Here is a 22,509-nt window from a genome sequence, read left to right as displayed (position 1 = left end):
ACCTCCCTGGAGCTGCAGCTGGTGTAGACAGGGCAACAGACCACATGAGGAACTGAAGCTCACTGAGTGGGTTTCTGTGCTCGGCTGGTGTTTCAGTCTGTGTGTGTGTGTGTGTGTGTGTGTGTGTGTGTGTGTTTGTGTGTGTGTGTGTGTGTGTGTGTGTGTGTGTGTGTGTGTGTGTGTGTGTGTACTCATGTTGTGTGGACCTAAATCTGTTTACATTGTCACATTGTGGGGACTTGTCTTCCTTATGGGGGCAAGTTAAAGTTAGGTTTGATTAAGATTAAGGTTAAGGCTATGGTTACTTTAATTTAGATGTAGTTTAAGGTTAAGTTTAGGTTAGGGTTTGGCAAGTAGTAATATGGTTAATGCTTAGGAATAAGTCTCAATGAAATAAATGTAAATCAATGTAATGTCCTCTGAAGTCATGGAGATATGACTGTGTGTTTGGTGAAAGCTATGAGTTTGTGTGCGTGTGTGTGCGTGTGCGAGTGTGTGTCTCCCCCGAAGGCACATCAGCTCATAATGAGCCACTGGGAAGCTTTTGATGGGATTCACCCACCGCTGGCTGAAATACACTGACCCCCCTTCACTGTGGATTTTCGTTCTAAATCCATGGCGGGAATGTTTTTTGTTTTTAGTGAATACCTCAGCGTGGCAAACGGTTTTGTGCCAGCTGGTGAAACACAGTTTGTCCACATAACAATCCCCATATTCACCTCCTCTGGGCAACAGAGAGCCTGTTTCCTCCCTCCTCTGGCTTTACTCAGCCCTGTTAGTGGGCAGCACCAGTGGATTAAGTGAGGCAGAGCATCTCTGCATGGTTCCAACTGGACTCTGGAGGTGCAGCCCCGACACAAACATCAATATTTGCGTGTTTGAGATAATACTGTTATATTCGTCTCAGCCAAATGACTTGTAAGCACAGCCTGGTTTGTGTGCAGGCCTGCGGCTGTGTGCGAAAGTGAAAGAGAAAGGTCTTCCACTTTTAGATCCGCAGCAGCAGAGCTTGTAACACTGCTGATAGGTCACATCCTTGCAAAGACCATGTGTGATGTCACGCCTTTCAACACAAACTAATTTAATCTGTTATTAGTTGCTCTGCCACTTAAAAGCTGACATCTTGATGAAGTTGAGCTGACATCCATCATCACTTGTGCATTATTTTCGGATTTCACGTGGAGGAATTTTTACCTGCTGGATCTTGTGTATTCTCTGAAATGTCCAACCAAAGGAGGAAGGATAGCAGATAAGTAACTGATTGTGTTGTTTCAGAGCATCTGATGTGCCTGCTGCCTTGTCATTAAAGGATCCATGTAATGTTCTAAAGGCTTGTGCTCATGGTGACGTCCGCCTGTGGCCTGGCTTCCCCGAGGCCAGTCTCAATGAATGGGCCTTCAGTACCTTAACTGAATAACTTTTACAGCCTGTTCCCTGAAAGCACATCTGTAAAAAAGAAAGTGTATAAATCCAGCTGAGAATATTGAATCAAAAAAATATTAACAGAAAAACAGACGTCCTAGATATAATATTAATACTAGAAAGCTGAGATACGCAGCGTCTTTGTGTTTCCAGCTCCGGTGACTTGTGTTCAACAGCAGAAATCTGACCTCGATCTCAGACTCTCTAAATCCCCTCTCATATTAAAGAGCACTGGAGGGAAACATGGCCCACTTGTTTTCCAACTCACATCGATATAAAACTTCAACGTTTTTGAAATCATTTTCTTTTTTTTATTTATAATTCTATGAGGTTCACATAACAAACCACATTTTATTCTTTTAAAAAATAACATATTTATACTTAAAACATCTTACTTTACATCATAATACATACAGGTGTTTTTTTCTTTTGCACAGCAAAGATATGACACTTATGTTTCCGACAACAAACATATTTACATGTAGTCAACATAATACTTGAATTAATTCCACAACAGTGCAAAGTAAAATAATGAGCAGGCTGTTACAGGGAAATTAAGGATGCCTGTTCAGAACCACTGAGGGAAAACGTGCTTTAAACCGGAATGTTGTTTGGATCATTATGAGCATTGCTCAACAGAAAAATGCCTTTTTCACGAGAGAGAAAACCCGGTAAGTAAACAAGTTTGAAGCTACAACAAATCCTCTTAAATAAAAAGAGACGGAATTAGTGCCTGCGCCCCGAGGCGTGCTGGGATTTCGCCGGGAATGCACTTGTTTTTCCACTTTGTCCTGTGGTCACACGATCTCAAACTTGTGTGTCCGTGTGAATTGTCCCGGAACCTGAGAGGATCTTCTGTGGACCCTCTCAGTGAGTCGCGGAGGCACAGATCAGACGAACTCTCCCCACACACTGCGATGGAGGAGATGTCTCTTTACAAAGGAGACATCGTGGCTCATCAAAACAATCAGAGGCGCACAGAACAACCGGAGAACATTCAGGCCACTTCCTGCACCTTCACCTCCCCGAACCCGTTGCAGAGGAGCGGAGGGGGGTCCTGGTTGCTCTCTATGGAGGACTCGCTCCCCGTGCTCTCCCCGGACAGGAGCCTGGTGACCCGCAGGTCAGCCTGCAGGGTCTGCACGTCGTTCCCTATGCTCATCTCCCCCAGGTCATTAATAATCTGAGTCAACTCCTGTTTCCCGTTGGGAACAGAATCCTCGTCCGTGTCCAGAACGTCCTCGCACTCAAAGTGCATCGCCTTCTCCTCCTCCTGCTCCCCGACCAGGTCCTCGGTGATGGAGCCCAGCTTGGGCGCGCTCCGGCTGCGCTCCACGGGGGGCTTGTAGTAACACTGTCCGTTCAGCAGCTTCCGGAGGGGCACCAGCGGGATGGTCTGCTCCCCGATCAGCTGCTGCTGCTGGTGCCGGGCGTCGTCTCTCCGCTTCAGCCTCTTGAACTCGGCCAGGGCCGTGGCCGAGGTCTGGTACAGCAGCAGCGCCATGGCCTTCGCCTTCTCCGGCTTGGACACCAGCACGGCGTGGCAGCGCAGCATCACCGCCTTGTGCTTCATCTCATGCCGGTAGATCCAGGCGAACACCTTGGGCAGCCTCGGGTCCGCCACGCAGTAGGTGACCCGGTGCAGCAGGTACAGGTGTCCCGGCCGCTTGGCCTTGTCGTCCACATGCACCATGCGGATGCCCTGCGAGCTGATGGTCAGGCGCATCTTGGTGCCGTTCTTGCCCATCTCGCTCTTGCCCCAGATCTTGCTCACCGCCACGTCCGTGCAGCCGTCCCCCTTGGACTGGATGGTGGTGGCGTTGCCCAGGTAGAGCACCGTGTACGTGGGGTCCTCGCTGGTGATCTTCACCTTTTTCCTCTTGGTCTTGAACATGCTGCCCACCCGGCTGAGCGCGCTCTCGGGGCAGGACTTGGCGAAGGAGGTGAGCGCGGAGTAGTGGAGACTCACCGCATAGCCCTTCTGCTTGGACTGCTTGTCTTCCTCGATCAGGTCGAACTTGTTCTTCTTCCACGGCAGCATTTTAGCTTTGAGAGAAAGAGAGTAAACTTTTGATTATTCTATACGTCTCGATCCTACAGGTGTTTCGCTGCCTGTCACGTCATAGGAGATATTCTGCAAGAGCTGAGCGCGGAGCACCGTACGTCATGTGTCCAGTGCGTAAAGTGCTCCTGTCCATAGTGTGGCTCCAGGTCCTATCTCATCGTAGAGCAGTGAAGTGACTGATGCAGACCGAGGAGCTGTAGGGGGTATATACAGGGACAAACCATTTCTGCGCCGCTGCAGGGGTGGAGGGAACCAAGTGTCGACAGAGGCGTGTTTGAAATGCTCATTGATTGAAAACTCTCACATGTGTTCGCTGTTTTCGAAAGGCTGCAGGAACTGTTCAGTTTGGATGAGTTATTTTTTTATTAAAAATGACTCCAGGTATAAACGCTGCAATGAGTATTTAGGTGTAACAATGACCCGCAAGAATGACATTGTTGTTACAATTTTAATGTTGTTATAAAAGGAAATTTATTATATAATAGTATTTTTAGTCATTTTGTGTATGAAATAACACATGACATTCATAATTATATTCTAAGATATCAAGTGAACACAAATAAAATAAGTTCATGAAAGGTGTATATTATTTCATAATCTGTCATTTTTTATTTTACTTTATTTAGTCTGTTGACATCTTTTATATTTCCATTCTATCTATCTATCTATCTATCTATCTATCTATCTATCTATCTATCTATCTATCTATCTATCTATCTATCTATCTATCTATCTATCTATCTATCTATCTATCTATCTATCTATCTATCTATCTATCTATCTATCTATCTATCTATCTATCTATCTATCTATCTATCTATCTATCTAACTATCTATCTATCTACCTATTTATTATCTATGTAGCCATCTATCTATCTTTTATCTATATATATCTATATCTTTCTAGGAAGCAGCTGACAGGAGTCACTCTGGTTAATAACGTGGTTTTACACTGCCATCTACTGGTTCACAAAAGAAGTGCGTGTGTTAAACCTGTGTGTGTGCGTGTGAGTGTGAACACTGTTTTTATTATTTTGTTTGCAGCTTTTCGAAACATTAAAGTTTTATTTGCTACTATTAAATTATTTTCTATTTTATTAATTCAATAAATTACATTCATGTTGCTGTAACCCGGCTGTTGCGAGGAAGGAGGAACAGAAGATTGACACGGTCCTATTTTCTTCAGGACACATTTAAGAACTGGACAAATGAGCGGGTTGTACCACAATTAACGTTGCTATTGGTGGTTAAAAAGCCCAATTTCGTGAGTTTGTTTGGTGTAATAACTGCGATATTTAATGTGAAGCACTACTCATTGAATACTTATATTCATTTCGCGTTTATTGAAACAGACTCGTCCGGATATCTGTCTTCCAAATGGTTTGGTCCACTTCCGGTTCCTTACGACAACAACGCTGGGCACATGAGGAGCAGTGGTTAGCGACGGATCCTGAAGTTGTTCTCTAACGGATCAGTTTAATTTGAGCGTGTGTGTGTAGTGTGCACATCAGGAGTTGTTATGGGCAAGAATAAGCCAGGAGGAGGAGTGGGCAAGTCCCTGATCAAAGAGAGGCTCCAGGCGGGCAAAGGAAAGAAGAGGGGTGACTGCTGGGTGAGCTACCACCGCTAGCTTCTGTACAACGTGTCGGACACTAACATGTCTGAAACTAATAATGTCAACATGTCTGACACTAATAATGTAAACATGTCTGAAACTAATAATGTGAACATTTCTGAAACTATTAATGTCAACATGTCTGAAACTAATAATATATGATAATGTGTGGTCGTGATGTCGCCAAGAGTTCATCATATCATTAATGCTGCAGTTATGATCCTGGACACTTTGCTCCTTCACTGTACGTAGGCGTCGCTTCAGCTGTGACCACATTCCCATAAAAAAATGTAAATTTACAGAAGAAGGTGAAGCTAATAAACTGATATCTCCTCTTAACAAATAGGTTTCCCAGGTTATTGAGACAGATTAGCGTTGTGTTTTGATTACATGTGTATATACAGTTCATGGTTTTGATGCAGTCATGGGAATCCAACCTGCCAGAGCTTAGAGTTGCAGTGTGAATTGATTGTGATTTTATCTCACTCCCTTTTCACCTTTACGTTTCCAGCGCCACACCAGTGAGCTGAACGATGGCTACGACTGGGGGCGGCTGAACCTGCAGTCGGTGACAGAGCAGAGCTCCATGGATGACTTCCTTGCCACCGCAGAAATGGCCGGAACTGAGTTTGTTGCAGGTTTGTGGTACCTAGCTTAACTATTCTAGTTCTTGGGTTTTAAAAATGTAAACATGGTTGTACATGCTCTGTCCAAAGATTGGGAATAAGTTTCACTCTCAAGCATTTAGAGGTGTACTTCTACATGTACTCATGTATGTTAAAATCCTGTCAAAGTGATTCCAGATGTTCTATAAATCGCTGTCTCTCAAACCAAATAAAGGTTCTCACTGCACCTTTATCCTTTCATTCCGATTCCTTATTCTTGCTTTGTTTTCTTAGAGAAACTCAACATCCACTTTGTGCCAGCGGCGGCCAGAGCCGGTCTGTTAACAGCTGAGGAGAAAACCAATCTGAAGAAGCTGCATGAAGACAACAAGCATTTCCTCAGAATTCCCCGACGGTAGACACAGGAGATCTTGGTTGCGTGATAACATTTAAGTGTATTCTGTGTTTTAATAGTTGAAATGTCTCTTGATTGTTTTAAGCCCCCACTGGGATGAAAGCACCAGCGCAGTTGAACTTCAGACGGCAGAGAAAGAAAGCTTCTTGGAGTGGAGACGAGAGCTTGCAGCGTGCGTATATTTCTGTCCTCTTTGCTTTTATCAATTAGTAATGTATCCAGTTTGTATTTTTAGTAAAAAAGTTTAAAAAAATCACACTGTAAAACATTTCTACATTTTTAGATATATGACATATTTGTGTTGGGTTATTAGTGTTAATAATGTAAGAACATATCTTTGTTTCTTTAAAAGTCTGGAAGAAGAGCAGAAGCTATTTCTCACACCATTTGAGAGGAATCTGCAGTTCTGGAGACAGCTGTGGAGAGTGATCGAGAGGAGGTACAAACCAAATCTCTGTACAGCTGCTGGTTTAACCCTGTTCTCAATGGAGCGCTGCAGGAATGAGTCCTAAAGCATCAGTTTATTCCCCATTCATGCTTGTTTAGTATTTACATGTTTTTAAAATGGTGGTTGCAAACAAGTGGCTAAAGAGACTGCAGAGTTTATTGGGGACATGTAACGCACCAAATATGAAAATCACTCCAAACGTTAGACTTCATTTACAGCCTCTTTTGTTTCTATACTCATGTCATTCCAAAATATTACTAACTTTTTAAAAAGCCAAATCAAATTAGAGGTTTTAATCTTAATGGTGGTGATGTTGAAGTCATAAAACTGTGATCTCTAGATCATTTATAGTCTAACATTAGCTTGGCTTTCCATATGGAATTGTATTTAGGAAGAAAAAAATGGAAAGCTCCCATTAGCTGTTTCTTGCCCTACAGAAATACATCATCCCTGCAGCACCAATGAGGAATATCTTCATTTCATGTGACACTCAAAGCAAACTTTTGTTTTGGTTTCCTTTAGTGATGTTGTCGTTCAAATTGTTGACGCCAGAAATCCCCTGCTGTTCAGATGTCCTGACCTGGTAAGAACATATCTTTAAGGAAATGTTTATTTATGAAAGGAGTTTGAAAGGATTACTTCATTTACCTTTTGTGTGTCACATTATTTATTATCGGTGGCCGTTGTTTAATTTAAATAACATAATCCAAGAAAATCCCCAAATTCAAAATACTACACTTTAGTGAACTCAACACATCACTATTCTCTCGATTGATTGTACTTCTTTCTTGTTGTGCTTGTAGGAGTTATATGTAAAGGAAGTGTCCGGGGATAAGGTGAACATGCTGCTTGTGAACAAGGCCGATCTGCTGACCAGGGAGCAGAGGCGAGCGTGGGCCAAACACTTTGAGAAAGACGGGATGAGGGCCGTTTTCTGGTCGGCCCTGGCTGAGAGCAACAGGCTGGATGCAGAGGAGAAGGTAATGGGATGGAGATTCAATGAGCTGCTCTCTGAGTGTGTAAATACATTTACAGTGAATTTATGAAATTTCAAATGTTTTAGACATTTATAGCCGACGTTAACCCCAAATGCATGTGTCCAACTTCTCTTTTCACAGGGTTTGGCAGCAGAGAGCATGGAAGTGGAGGAGCCGGAGTGTGGAGAGAGTGACGAGGAAGAGGACAGCAAGCCGGACAATGAAGTCTTGAGCCAAAAAGGAGCGGATGGAAAGGAGAAAGTGAAGACTGAGGAGGAGGGAGATGAGAGTAGTTCAGAGGATGAGGAGCAGGAAAAGATAACCGTGGCTGATGAGGAGTGGTTCACCTGCTCAGAAGACGGGTATGAAGACGACGAGAGGGCTGGCGGTTCATCCAGTGAGTCCTCATTCCACAATTCCAGCCGCCTCCTGCATAAAGATGAGCTGCTGGAGATATTTAAGGCTGTTCACAACGGGCCCAGGTTGAAAGAAGGAGAACTGACCGTGGGACTGGTGGGTAAAAGTTCTTGCTCTGGTACATTTGTAGTCATCTATAGGAACGTTGATGTGTTTTTTTTCACCGGAAAAATAATGACAAAATAACTAATACTGGAAGATGATTTGTCATAATTTGGTGATCATATCATATCTTTCTACCCTCAATTTTGACTGGTAATGTTTTAATTGTGTTCGCCTCAGTCTCCTATTTCCATTGATTAAACGCTTCGGGACTTGGTCCCCGATAACTGTTTATGATTCGGGACTTTGTGAGACGCACAAGGGGGAAAGAGGCAGCTTTTTACTTTAGGTTCTTTCTTTTAAGGTGGTTGAATAGATTTACCTGTGGAACGCTGCCGAACAGAGTTTACTTTCTCTGCTAACTCAGGTTTAATAGATTGTTCTAATTTAGTCAAGACCCATGATCGAGACAGATATTATTTATTGGTCCAGACAGCACAGCCATCCAGTGGACAATCATTCTACTGGTTTGCAGACATAGCATTGATCACCGTTATTAGGGGCAGGTGGATTGCTTAAAGACCCTAATCACAAAATGATGTGAATAATGGTTTCTCGTCATGTCTGAATCTGACAGGTTGGCTATCCTAATGTGGGAAAGAGTTCCACCATCAACACAATTTTTAGGAACAAGAAGGTGTCGGTTTCTGCTACTCCTGGACACACAAAGCACTTTCAGGTGAGGAACTACTTCACCCACACCATATGAAATCAGATCATGTGTAACATCAACATCAGAAAGCCTGAGGTTTTTCCTTTTTTTAACATATATTTCAGACCCTGTTTGTGGAGCCTGGCCTGTGCCTCTGTGACTGCCCAGGTCTGGTCATGCCCTCCTTTGTCTCTACCAAAGCTGAGATGATCTGCTCTGGGATCCTGTCCATCGATCAGATGAGAGACCACGTACCTGCCGTCTCTCTTATATCCTTTCAATGCTTTCGGCACAGCACCTGCAGAATTCGACGGCAGCTTTTTTTTTCCCTGTAAGAAAAGAGGTGTTGATTAACTTTAAATACACTGTCATGTTAAATAAAAGTCCTTAACAGATTCGATACATATGTCAGTCAGTCCCTCGGCATGTGCTGGAAGGCACCTATGGCTTCAACATAATCCGACCACGAGAAGATGAAGATCCGGACAGGAACTCGTCCTCTGAAGAGCTGCTGATGGCTTATGGATGTGAGACAGACATCAATTACCAGACCAAAACATTTACTTGTCGGCATGTAACTGACGGAGAAGGCTTAACAATTAAAATGATAACAATAATTATTTCCAGCAGCAGTATAAGAAAAGCTCAACATATGCTGGTATAATACCCATGCATTGCACAGGCATAGTTAGAGGTTTGACTCATAGAATTGTTTTAAATTGTATTAATGTTCTACCTCAGAGTTTTTAGCTTGTGTTTGCCATTTTCTGGCCATTAAGAAGAGTTAAAAAGATTACAGTCATGTTTCTTCAACTTCCATTCAGGACCCAACATTTTTTTTTTTTTAAAACCTGAAAAAAACATTGATTTAGACATTTATCGTGATGAGTATCGATACTGACCGAAATTACATTTTATCGACTTTTTCTGTATTTGGAAAACCATGATGTTTTTAGATAAGACCTAGATAAAGTTTGTTATTCTTTGTTTATCTTTTTCCAGACATGAGAGGTTTCATGACGGCCCATGGCCAGCCTGATCAGCCCAGATCGTCCCGCTACATCCTGAAGGATTTTGTCAACGTAAGTACCAGACCATCATCCAGATTGAAGTCTCAGTTTATGGTGGGTTAAGAAAATAAGGGACCTTTTTAACGTCAATATAGAGCCTGTCTCGCTAGTAAAATCAAACATGAACATTTATCCAATTGAATGAATGTATTTTAAACTACTGGATGCAAAATGTCTCTATATATATTAAGCTGCTGCTTTAAATGCACAAAGTGTATATCCTGTCCTGCTGTATGTATAAAACTCAGTGGGGAACAAAAGTAATTGTCCACAGAGAAAGAGAAATATAGATGGCCACATATGGCTTTACCATCCAAGCAGTCATTTCGAATATGTACATCTTGTGTGGAGCATTGCCTTTGTAACATGCTCTCCCTTACACTCTGCAGGGAAAGCTTCTGTACTGCCATCCTCCTCCACATATAAATCCTAAAGACTTCCAGCCACAGCACGACAAGTTCCAGAATACAGCTTTAGAAGAATGTGACTTTTCCACGTCAACACACAAACATCACAAGATCAAGAGAATAGAAAATTCGGTTGACAAGAACTTCTTCAATCAGGTACAGTACATCTGCTGTCCTCTTACTAGTATGAACAATTAATGAGTGGTTGTAATTTATTATTAATAATTAAAAAAGAGAGTCTTTTCATTTTATAATTCAGAGTTTGAGCGTTGACGTGTCTTCTGTCTTTAGGACAACGTGCGGGCTCTCACCAAGGGCGTTCAGTCAGTCATGGGCTACAAACCAGGCAGTGGACCTGTCAGCCGAAGTAAAACCGAATCAGAGGTGCCGGTTGGCAAACCCTGGAAAAAGCACGGTAACAAGAACAAGAAGGAGAAAGTACGCCGGCTCACAGGCCATCTGGACGCCTGACGGTGATCTAGAAAATGAGCATTTTCACTTGCAGATCCTTTTTAAGCAAGAATGGGGGAGAAATAATCCAATGTACAATTCACATGTGATTCCAAGGGAATTGAGCAGTATTTGTTAAGATTTACACTTTGGCCACTTAATCCTGTGAGAATGGAAAGGTCAGGCTGTTGTGATATAAACTAAAGAGGAGCATAATCTGTCAAGGACTGTTGTGTTTGTTAGGATTGTTTTGGTGCAGTGCATTCCATCATCTGGATCACCAGTTGAACAACAGAGCTCACCACAGTGTTTGGAAATCGTGTGAAATTAGTTAAAAATAAAGACATTTTCAAGTCTTTATGAATTGACTGTATGTTGGATACATCTTTTAACCACATGTTGTGATTGACAAATGTAAAGAAGCTGGATCATAGAATAAAATCAATGTTTTCACGCTATTGTGTTGCTGCTTCCATTTCTACGCGGTTGTTGATTGGTGCTTCACAAAGTGGAAAGAAAAGTTACTTTGCATTTACAAATATAAATTATGGAATTAGGCCTTATGTCATTCAATATAAAAGATAAGACACTGACACAAGCACACACATCTGCCGATCATTTATCTGGTCTCTGGTCAAACGGTGTCTCACCTTTGTTGGATAAAACAACTCACGTGTGTAAATTAGTTGTTAATAGCTGCTGTAGTTTGTTCTTTAGTCACTGAAGTTGAAGGAAAATTCGAGGAAGAGAGACGGAGTTGAAGAGGAAACAGCGCCAAAATGTTCAGTGGCCGGAGGGGACATTACATCAATAGTGGTTTTGAATTACCACAGAGAATGAAGCTCGGGGGCTTGGAAGTCGAATCCCTGTTCTACATGTTGTCAAATGTAGAATTATAAAGACAACGCTCCCTTCCCCTTACACAACGCGTCTTCATCCATGAATATAAACACAGTGGTTCCTGGATCAAACCAATGTCCTCTCACCTACTACATTAGTTATCATGCTGATGTTGGACGGTCAAGCCGAACCCCGTTTAAAGTTTTCTCTTCCTTTTGGCTTTCAGAGACAAAGATGATTTCATTTTTGTTATTGAATCTGCAGATTTATTTGTACATTTCTAGGGGACAGTTTGGAAAGTGTCGGACCATCTAGGTCTCTTCAGTAACATTCTAATAGTGTGGACTAGTGGCAGAAACTTGGACTATGGGCAGAAAAGGTCTCTGGTTCGTCTCCACTGAGAAACAACAAAAAGATGAACCTGGATTGATCTGTCCAAAAATCCAAGAGGATTCTCCCTACCCTGTCTAGTGCCCCTGAGCAAGGGACACCCCCAACATCTGCTCCCCGGGCGCCATACATGGCTGCTCACTGCTCTGTGTGTCCTGCACCAGATGGGTTAAAAGCAGAGGTTAAATTTCCCTACAATTGCATCAGTGTGCTTTTGCATGTCTGTGCATGTGTTTGGGATAAATAAATGTATCTTAATCTAAATCCTAATCAAAAGCAGTTTCAAATTTCTTCGAGCTTGCATTTTTGTAGTTTGACCACAAGTGGGCGCTACAGAGAGGTGAATAGATGTTCTAAACTGAAATAAAATATTATGACAAATAAAAATGTGTTGTACTCTGAAAATGTTACTGTTATAAAAATAAATAAAATTCCCATTAATTCAATTTCTTGAATTGATTTTAGAAAAACGTTTTTGTTGTTTGTCCTGCACCTCGCCTGTAGGGGGTGCTGTAGCCCCTCAGCTCTCTCTCTCTCAGCAGGTGTGTGAGTTGGTGTGTGAGTTGTCTTCCTCTTGTGACACTGGATGTCTGCGTGTCAAACACGACGGGACCCGTGCTGATCATGGATGTTCACACTGGACCGGGATTCAACTCTTTCTTCTCTCATCTGTCCACTTTTTGCATGGATTCTTTCTCCACCTGTTTCTCACCTGACTCAGACAAACCCTGTGTCCTCCTCGCTCTCAGCTCTTTGTCCTCGCTCGCTTTACTTCTGTCCTGTCTGCTGTAAGTCCTCATCCTTTCGGACTCTTGATGTGGTTACTCCCTGAAACTGTTCTGCATCACACCCGTGTTCAATTGTTTAAGGTTAATGTACCAGAGGTGCAGATGTCGTGGGGGAGATCCTGCAGAAGAAACCATCATTTCCCTCTACTGCCTCCTGGGTGACCTGTGCAGCACCGTGGGAGCCATTCTGTCCACACAGCTTTATATTCAGGTGACTTCTGAAAATCCAGTTCACTTTTCTTTGTTAACATAAGTTTGAGACCTTAAAGATCAGAGAGAAACCCAACAAGGGAGAGAGAGGAGAGGTGGGTGGGAAAGAGGGGACAGAAGAGAGAGGGAGCTGGAGAGAGAAGAATATGATAAGAATGATGTTTATAGATGTAATGGTGTTAATACAGTTTATATGATTATAACAATTGTCATTATTTAGATTATTATTATTTTATAGTATTAATAATGGTGACAATAATAGCAGTTGTTGATGTTGATGTTGAGTATTGTCAGATCTGGATCCTGCCGCTCTGGACTGAGAGAAACCTGCAGAATGAAATTAATCGTACTTTATTCAACTTTTGCAGGCACTATTAATTAATGTCTGCTGCGCCCCCTGTAGGTTCTAATGGGCGCCTTTGCAGCTGCTGTGGATGCTGTCAATGTGATGTTGTCCTGCTTCCCAGTGTTGCTGTGCTGGAACACAGAGACAGGTAAGCTTAGGGTCGTATCGTAACAATTTGTTTAATACAAATTGCAGGTCGGCCTCTCAGGGGTTTTAATACTAGCACCCAGCTGGCCAACTCCTTTAGGCAAATGAACAGCAAGGAGACTTATCAGAGAATGCTGCAGATAAGCAAACAAACCTTCTCCTCTTTGTGGCCTCCATCAGAGAGGAGGCTGAGGGTCATGAGGAGGCGGAGGAGACAGCACCTCCTCGCGGTGTGCGTACTGATGGTAGTCGCAGGAGGTTTTCTGAAGTCTCCGGTCAAACCAGCAGACGGGCTTCTCAGCAGGAGGAGACTGCTGCACTTCACCCTCCAAGTATCCACTCACCGACTCAGTGGACAGTCACAGTGTGGTCGAACAGCCACACGTTTATACATATTCATCTCTTTCAGTTTAGTCAATGATTTTGACACATGTATACGTTTTCATATATAATGTTTTAACACATTTTTAAATGGTTATTCTTAAAGGACAACACTGAAATCCTGGGTTACACACTTGGCTTGATCTCTTTTGTCATCGTCTGTACCTCCAGGTTCCCTCCAGTCTGCAGAGTCGTAAGTGAAAAACTGCCCTTGAGTGTTTTAATATCCGAGCTACTCATGTCTATAGTCGGATTGCTTTCCCTAGATCCTGCCCAGTGTTAAGGGAATGACGTTTCTTTCCCCCGTGTAGTACAGAGGACGGATGTTGACCCAGGCCCAGGTGTTCTCAGGACTGCTGTGCTCCCTGGCTGGTGCCCTCTACGCTGCTGTCCTCCTCCTCTACGACACTCAGATGGGATTCCTCCTGAGAGTCATGCCGTGGCTGCTATCAGCAATATGCGGAGTCACTCTGGATCTTCTCGTATCCCTGTTTAACAAAGTGTCTCTTACTGAGTCTTTAATGTGCAGGATTTCAGCTTCGAGAAACCCAATGCACTAGCCAGAGCTGTACTTTGCAATTGGTGGCATTTATAGCACAATATTCAGCAAATGAAAGGTTTTACATTTTTGCAAAGCCATCTGGTTGCTTGTTATTTCGAATTACAAGAGTTGCAGCAACAGATGTAATGAAATAAAAAACACATCCTAAGCAGTTTTCAGACGTGAACTTGTGCGCTTATTGGGTCAGTTATTTTACTGGAAATTGATTGGATGAAATTGGATTGATTGACATATGAACAATGCAGGGGGCTTTCCTGCTCAGACACGTTCACAACAACACAGTGATCTCTGGAGCGTTCAGGTGACGGGTGGTGCAGCAGGACGTAGCAAATTAACATTAGCATCTTGAAATGTGCGTGACTTGTACATATTTTCAAATGGGAGTGGTGTGTTGACCCTTTACCCAACATTGTCAGATTCTAATCCTCCACTGGTACAAGAGAGGATCCATGCAGCAGCTTATAAGCTTGTTTCCAGACACAGAGCGTCTTTTAGGCGGCTCGGGCTTTTCCACTGAGGAGAATGTTGCCATGAAGAACCACAGAAAACAAAAAATTAATTCATCACCACAAACGGAAGTAAGTTTTCTTCTTATATAATGCTGGCTATTGGCTTTGTTTAATGTAATTCTGAATAATTAAAGTGCTAATGATATTTAACAGGAACCCTTTTGTCATCTTTTTGTACTAGTCAATGTTTTCTTCAAAGACAAAAAATGTCCAGAAGATGTCTGAAATGGGCCGTTACATGGACGTGAGTGTTCACCCTGCAGGGAAAGTCATCAAAGCATCTTTTGTTCACAGTAGTGATGTGGTTTCTGCATGTGAAGATATCAGCATATTTTCTAATCTTGTCAGTGGTCGCTGTTGGTGTGTGATATGTAAGTGGAAACTCTTCTGTTTGCAGGTTTGCTTAGAGGCAGAGGGCGAGCGTCTGGACGGGACAGGGCAAGGGATCCGAGCGGAACGCATGTCGGATACGTCCTTTGACTCCTCAACAGTCAGCTCAGATCTGGAGGTGTGCAGGAAGAATGAAACATCTAATATTTATATTTTTTATTTTGTTGCCTTTTTTTATGTATTTTTTTGAATATTTATACTTGCACAACCAGACCACTGCAGATTCCTTGTATGTGTAAACCCATTAAGCAATACAACCCGATTCTGTTTCAGGGTGTTTAGGTAGGTAATGTTTAACCGGTGCAGGAGCCGTGTTACATTTTCTTACAGAGTGGCGATGCGTAAACCAGTGGCAGATCTAGGGTTTTTGTATATTGGTATTTATAGGGCATTTTAACTGAGGTAATTTAGATAGATACATAGTAAGTTACAGCAGAAATAGTTTGGCTGTGCAATAATGAAGGTTCAGCTGCTTCAGTTTCACAGTCCTTGTACTGTCATGACTTACTGGGACACTTGTTGTAAAAAACCCATAGTTCCCTTTGATTTAATGTTTATTCTTTTTTTATGAACCAGTAAGGCCTCAGACTAGAGTAATATTTTACGTTTTATGGCCGACCACAAGTTTTCACCTGAATGTTCGCTTTGCCTTAAACAGAAATTGAAAACTGGTTTTAACAGTAATCTCGGATACAGAAGTCCTGAAGTGCTCTTTTCAAAGTGTACCACTAGGTGGTGACAGCTGTTCGCCTGCTGTGATAACTTGTGTTCTGTCACCTTGTGTGAACTGCTCTGAAGACCTGTGTCATTTCAGTTTATTGCCTCTTTATCTCCCCTCATATTACCGGTGTTATCATTTTTATAAGTTCATGAAGAGGAGGAAGTCGTCTCCTCTGCTGTCCAATAAATGTTTGAGAAGCTGAAGGACAGGAATGGAATTAAAATGCTGTCAGCCCATTTTGGGACATTCAAATTCAAAAATACAAATGGAAGGCTGTGGCCGTCAGAAATTTACAACAGCAAATCTCTGATGTCTGAGTGCAAGTGAATGCAGCAAGAAAGGACGCTCCCTGTAGACTTCGCAGTTGTACCCATCACACAACAGGAGCTGTTTTCAACTTTGTGTGCATTCAATCAGCAAACCGTGGGGTGAAGGAATGAAAACAGCTTTCATTCTCACAAGCTTGTGAGGTTGGGAAGAGATGTGGTATTGACAGAGGTTCAGAAACATATTTGATCCATCATTATAGACACAGGGTTGGTAACAGAGTAATTTTACTCTCTCCACCTCTAGTTTCTACTGGAGCCAGCAGCTTTCTGTGCAGCGTCTCCGGGTCCTGGCTGCAGGCATCCTCTGTGGATGATTTTTTTTTCTTCTGCTAATTGCATGTGTAGGGTTTCCAACTTCCACCAGTAAAACACCATATGGCTGCAGATGGAGAGTGGCAGGGTGGTAGCACTGGTAGTGACACATTAAACCTGACTGACCAAAAATTGCCATTTTTCACTCATTCTGCAGACGCATGTCAGCAATGCAGTTAAATTTATTTCAAACCTGAGGATTTCACCACATTTCAAAATAAACATCAGGGAAAAGGACTTTTACGGTTTAATCAGCTGAACATCTAGACCACACGTGTTGGTTAACCAAATGTGAGTATCCCAGTTAAATATTACCTTTTTTTAAAATAGATTTAATATCTCCATTTTGGGGCTTTACAAGCAAATATCAATATATTTGAGTGATTGCGGGCATTGATATTTTTCTGCTACCTCCTAAAGTCCCCCCCCTCTTGACAAACCATGAATATTTCTCTAGATCCACTCATGCTGAACCGATGTGCTGCTGTGCTACATGAATGTGTTTCAATGGGTTTAAAGTCAACTTTAGTAAACTCTGAGGCCCGGCAGTGTCACAGAGCGAGATGTGGCTCTGTCCCTTCATGAGGAGAACACACGTGGAGACAGCTAGTTAACGGTGAAGCCGACGATGGTGCAGACTTTAGTTTCAGTGCTTTAGCAATTTCTTATCTGAATCAATGTTTGCTCTGTCCGAGTTCTTAGAGTTGAACTCAGAATAACTACCAGTGAGGACAGTGTGTGTTTGCCGCTGGAGACCAAGCTTTGTTTTTCACGTGATGCTCACAGGAAGTAAGTCAGACAGTTGCTTGTGAGGAGAACAGTCAGCAATGTTTTTTTAAAGCATTGATGAGTCAAACTATAGAGTGATAAGCTCATGTGGACAGAGGTTTATGGCTTAATGTATGCATGTCATTTACGAGAAGCAAGAGAAGCAGGGCTTGTATTTTAAATTCTCCACAGTGGACAGTTTCCTAAGAGCAAAATTGGCCTCGACGGTTCACATTTATATAACTTCCACTGCTCTGAAAGGCAGAGTTTGAGTTTGCAGGCGGAGTGAAATTACAAGCTTTAACTTTTTCATGCAGGCCCTGATGCTCACAGCCACAAGAGAAACTCCCTCAGTATGCTGCCGCTGAGAGCCAAGCTGTGGAGGATGTCATTTAACCAGAAACAAAGGCAAATGGTGTGAGCCCAAACAATTGGAGCTTGATACTGTTGACCTAACAGGAAAAAGCAAATCGTTGGGAATGCCTTTAGCACAGTTAGAGTAAGAGGACTCTAAGAAAAGCATTCAAATGTCTGGGTTACAATGTCTGCAGAACTCCTCTTTACTTGAATCTCCCGTGGTGGACGTCTGTCATCCTCCAACAGGACTGCGACTGTTTTAGGAGCAGCTCAGATCAGTGTGAAACATAAGTATGAATTTGTGCATTTCTGACAATACTCTTTGCTGAGGAGTACTGAACAGATCTCCAATCTGTAATGTTTAACAACTGGAGAAGTCATATATTACTCGCTTCCTCCTGAACTCTCTCTCCACTTGGCAGTTAGAATTAACAGAAGCCGTTTACTTGGTGATTTAACAGAAGGGTTGTTTCCCTAGAAGTTGACTCCATGTCTAATGTATAATCCATAATACACAGAACTCTAGGTGTCAGTGAAAACTGTGGAAACGTGTTTGTCCTCAACTGTAGAATGCAAGTAGTGTCAGCAAGGAAGAAGTGTTTACATAGAACATGAATTGAATTTTTTCCCCCTGCTTTTCACAATAACTTCATAATCGCTGATCATGATAAAACCGCGCTACGCTTTGGAGCGTGCTGCCTGTCTAAACCGAGCAGTAGGAGCTCACTTGGCTCACCGCAGCTTGAATTGTCCATTGTGCAATTTGTTCCGTGAGCGCTTCTGCTGAGTGCCGGTTCTTATTTGTTTGGGTGAGGCTGAGGCAGGGGCTGGTGGACGGAGGTGGGGGGGTGGGTTGACCGAGGGGGTACAGTGAGGGGTGGAATTGTTTGAGTTTTGCCTTATGGCCCAATTGTTCTGCTGTAAAGGATCTTTGATTAAAGACCGAAAACCGGGCTGGGCCTGTCTGCCTAGGAAGTCGTGCGAGATGTTTGCCCCGTCTATAGGGGGGGCAGTGCTACCCTCTGCTATTCTGGGAGATGTTTATAGTTTCTGGTGTGATGGCTCCTGGCCTGGAATTTAACTGTGTGTGTGAACACTGCTGAACCTTTCATGTTCTGGGTTTAGTTGATGTGGTCATACTACAATGGTCATTAAAGTAGACTTGTCTGAAACATAGACAACCAGTGTTGGAAAAGGACAAGGGACAGGGCCTCAGAACACGTAGTAAATCGTCTCGTGTTTCCAAAATAATATGAATGATCTGTTTGTCTGGTTGTTTGTCAGCAAGATTATGCTAAACTTGGTGGGAGGATGTTGTGTGGGTCAGGGAAACATTCATTACATTTTGGTCTCGATCCGGACCAGAGGGCGGATCCAGGAACCTTTATATCACTCTTGTTAACATTTTGAGATTTCTGACCTTTTCACAGATTTTACCCAGGGAATAATTCATGCATCTTTGTTTTTGGGCACTTATTTCTATAAGTGTTTGATATATATTGACTATTCGACTATTGGACCTTGGCAGAGGTAAACGCTCTCCTGAGTCTCATTCTAAATAAGTATGAGGCAGAAGAGTTAGATGGTGTTGATTCACCAAAAACTTTTATGCCTTTTAACGACCTTTTTAAAAAATATATTTTTACCATGTAGAGTAAGTATGCTAGTATTATTATTATATATGTGATATGTGTTAATATAAACCATATTGATATTATATATAATTTTATACAATAATATTGTCTTTTGCACACTGTCTACATATTCTTACGCTCATAGTATATTATATTATCTATTGTATAGTTAAATACTTATATTTATACCTCTACTATATACCATATCATTATATCATACTCTTTGTATATTCTTTGTATATATAAGTCTATATACACATATTTATACATGTGTACATATTATTATTATATTTACTATTATTATATATACTGTTGCTGCCATTATTACTATACACTGCTATTATATTGGTATAATTACTATCATATATAAATATATATTATGTTGTATTATATACTATATATACTGCACTATTTTTATATACTGTCTAACAATAACATTACCATCATATCATCAGTACTATTACCATCATTTTGCCACTGCACCTTAGCTACCTATTTATCTTGTGTTTCTGTTTTTATTCTTTCTACCTCAATACTTTATTCTATTGTATTGTATTTTATTGTTTTCAAATATACCGGCTGCTATGACGACTTAATTTCCCTTCGGGGATGAATAAAGTAATCTATCTATCTATCTATCTACCTATCTACTAAGATGACTCCTTATACAAACATGGTATGACATTTCTTTACCCTTCTGCTGCAATTATCCAAATAATATTTTGACATCTCCATATTTTCCAGTGGGATTTTGAAGAGGCAAATGGTCAGTGGAGAGGACCAATGGCAAAACCACAGGAGGATGATGAGTTCCCCCTCCAACAGTGTCCAGCAAACCCCAAACCCTTCACCATCTGCACCTGTTCTATATCTGGACTCCTAAAGAAAACTCTGTCTGGTAAAGACGAGGGTGTAAGATCCACAAAGTGATGAAGAAGAAAAGAATAAAATCTGAAGAAAAGGACCTGTCATCCGTCTTGTTTTGGGACACAGCTTTATCATTTAGCAAATATGCAAAACGTATTGTTTTTTGTTCAAGGATGAGATTATAACCATGAGAGTCTTTTGGCTGGTAACAGTGGATGTTTAATTATAGATGCATTGTGCAGCTTTGTCTAGAAGTTGGGGCCGTTTCTCAGAGCAGACGAGCAAATGCATTAACTGTCGAAACTCTGTCCTGAGCGCATTCATCAAACCCTCTGACAACTGGGATCTGTTAAGGAGGTTTACGGAAAAGACCTCCCCTAATAAAACAATATTGCTCCCCCGCTGGCTTGCAAGGTTATTGGGTCACATCCTGTATTTTGCTAGTGGACCTGGGTTATCAGGGCTGGACTGGGAAAAGGGCCGACAGAGCAGATAAGCGCCAGACTAGACGGCCCGAGCTCGTCCGTCCTCTCCATCATCCATCGGACTTCTGTCCATCTGGCTGCTCTGGGGCTTTAAAGGTTGATGCAGGAACTACTAACCAGGCCATTTTAACTGAGGGGACTTCCTCAAAGCCTGAAAACCAAACAATACACAGATAAGAGCTAAGTTATGAGGCATGTTTTCCTCCTCCCTGTTACATTTCCTCAAGTGACATGTCTTTCTGAGACAAATGAGTGGAAAACCACTAATGAAGTGTAACAAAGCGATCGCCGATTTCAGCAGTCGCACTCATGTTACTCAACACCTTGTTTTTCCTGTAAACACGACTCGATGGATTGGACTGGGAGATCATTCAATTATATTGTTTACAGAATTTCACCAACACCATGCTGAGATGATAAGATCTTAATTTGTTATTGTTCTACCAATTTAAGTGGCCGATGAATTAATAATGTTGAGACAACTGTAATTAAGAACTAGCAAACTTGGCAACTGAAGTAATTGGACGGATGAGAGGAAGAAATGACTTCAACAAGGTAATGTTTTCACCCCTTTCTGTCTGTTAGTGTGTTTGTTGGTTTGTCAGCAGGATTACACGAAAACTACTGAACGGATTTCCATGAAACTTGGTAAATGGAGAAGAACCCTTTTGTTAAAAAAATTTGTTTGGGTATTTTCTGACATTTCCACTGATTACCAAGGGAATACATGGATCTTAGTGAAAATAATCTGTCATGGGACTGACAAGTGGGTGCAATTTGGTGCTACTTGATTGAATTGAGGGGACTATTGGGCCTTGGTAGAGGTATATGCTACTGCTCAAGTATAATATACTGGTATATTACTGATTTGAGAAAATCAATCTTTTAACATTGATATAATTGTTTTAACCATATTGTCCAGAGCTGCTGATAGCGTCTTGTTATGCTTTATGATTCACTACTTTTAGTTAAGTCTGTAATACCTTCTGGTTTTTGATGAATTAACCCACAATGAAGAGCCTTACGCTTCTTGCTGCTTATAGGTCAATCTTATGTTGCTGATGACCAGCGATAACTTTATCTGGTGCAAACAGGTGTTATTTGAAAAAAAAAAAACATGTTTATCCGACTGGCTGTTGTTTACCCGGGAACTTAAACCAGAGAATCTTCTTGAAAATAGACCTAACATGAGTTGTGGTTTTTAATCAATTTTTTCTTAATATATCCAATAAATTCAAGAAAGAAAATTGCATTTGCACTCCATTAATGTCGTCTGTAGTTATGATAAACGCTGAGCTAGCATTGCCCCATCTCTGGGCCTCATCTCTGTCCCTTCTGAGATCAGCTGAAAGGAAAACCAACAGCGTGTCCAACATAAAAAGGTGGAATTCTGTTTGCAGAAGTGATCAAGAGCAAGGATTAGCACATCTGAAGCAGCAGTGTGGAATGGGCCTTTCTGTTTTTCTTGGCCGTGCGTCAGTGATCACTCCAGAGAACATGTAAGATAGTGGATGATTTGAGGCCGCGGGACATTTTGTTCACCGTGCATGTTTGTAAGAGGGGGAGGGGGGCAATGTTCAGGAGAAATACAAAATCCTGAATAAGCCAGGAATGAATGATTACTGAAGAAAGAATTGTACAATAGTTCATTGTGAATTTCTTAAGAATAGTGATATGACTCATAGCTCAGTTTACTTGTCACAAATGGTACCACTCAGGCTGTGAAAACATTAACACGTACCCAATATATTTGATTGTATCATGAGAAATGAGTGGATCTGTTTATGAAACATTACTCACCTGGGAAGAATTTTTTTATATCTAAGCT

The 22,509-nt window shown here is 41.8% G+C and overlaps 3 protein-coding genes across 3 annotated transcripts; 2 read left to right on the top strand and 1 right to left on the bottom strand.

Moving 5' to 3' along the window:
• Window positions 1–1,816: 1,816 nt before the first annotated feature.
• fam43a (family with sequence similarity 43 member A) lies at window positions 1,817–3,650 on the bottom strand. The gene is made up of 2 exons (XM_061078335.1): window positions 3,586–3,650; window positions 1,817–3,468 (listed from the first exon to the last, which is right to left on the bottom strand). The coding sequence occupies exon 2, from the start codon at window positions 3,461–3,463 to the stop codon at window positions 2,420–2,422; it is 1,044 nt and encodes a 347-aa protein (XP_060934318.1). The 5' UTR covers window positions 3,464–3,468; window positions 3,586–3,650; the 3' UTR covers window positions 1,817–2,419.
• A 1,247-nt stretch (window positions 3,651–4,897) lies between these two features.
• lsg1 (large 60S subunit nuclear export GTPase 1) lies at window positions 4,898–11,103 on the top strand. Its single transcript, XM_061077670.1, has 14 exons — window positions 4,898–5,099; window positions 5,614–5,740; window positions 6,002–6,122; window positions 6,208–6,294; window positions 6,475–6,561; window positions 7,093–7,153; window positions 7,374–7,550; window positions 7,689–8,060; window positions 8,644–8,745; window positions 8,844–8,991; window positions 9,126–9,245; window positions 9,721–9,800; window positions 10,178–10,351; window positions 10,487–11,103. The coding sequence occupies exons 1-14, from the start codon at window positions 5,007–5,009 to the stop codon at window positions 10,664–10,666; spliced, it is 1,929 nt and encodes a 642-aa protein (XP_060933653.1). The 5' UTR covers window positions 4,898–5,006; the 3' UTR covers window positions 10,667–11,103.
• Window positions 11,104–12,499: 1,396 nt separating this feature from the next.
• On the top strand, window positions 12,500–20,259 carry tmem44 (transmembrane protein 44). The gene is made up of 10 exons (XM_061078876.1): window positions 12,500–12,663; window positions 12,745–12,874; window positions 13,277–13,367; window positions 13,547–13,698; window positions 13,854–13,940; window positions 14,059–14,229; window positions 14,726–14,887; window positions 15,018–15,104; window positions 15,216–15,326; window positions 20,074–20,259. The coding sequence occupies exons 1-10, from the start codon at window positions 12,500–12,502 to the stop codon at window positions 20,257–20,259; spliced, it is 1,341 nt and encodes a 446-aa protein (XP_060934859.1).
• Window positions 20,260–22,509: the final 2,250 nt, after the last annotated feature.

This window comes from Limanda limanda, chromosome 9 (genome assembly GCF_963576545.1).
Source record: "Limanda limanda chromosome 9, fLimLim1.1, whole genome shotgun sequence".
Classification (NCBI taxonomy): domain Eukaryota; kingdom Metazoa; phylum Chordata; class Actinopteri; order Pleuronectiformes; family Pleuronectidae; genus Limanda; species Limanda limanda.
The sequence above is the reverse complement of the archived record's forward strand: the minus strand, read 5'-3'. Positions and strand labels throughout refer to the sequence as shown.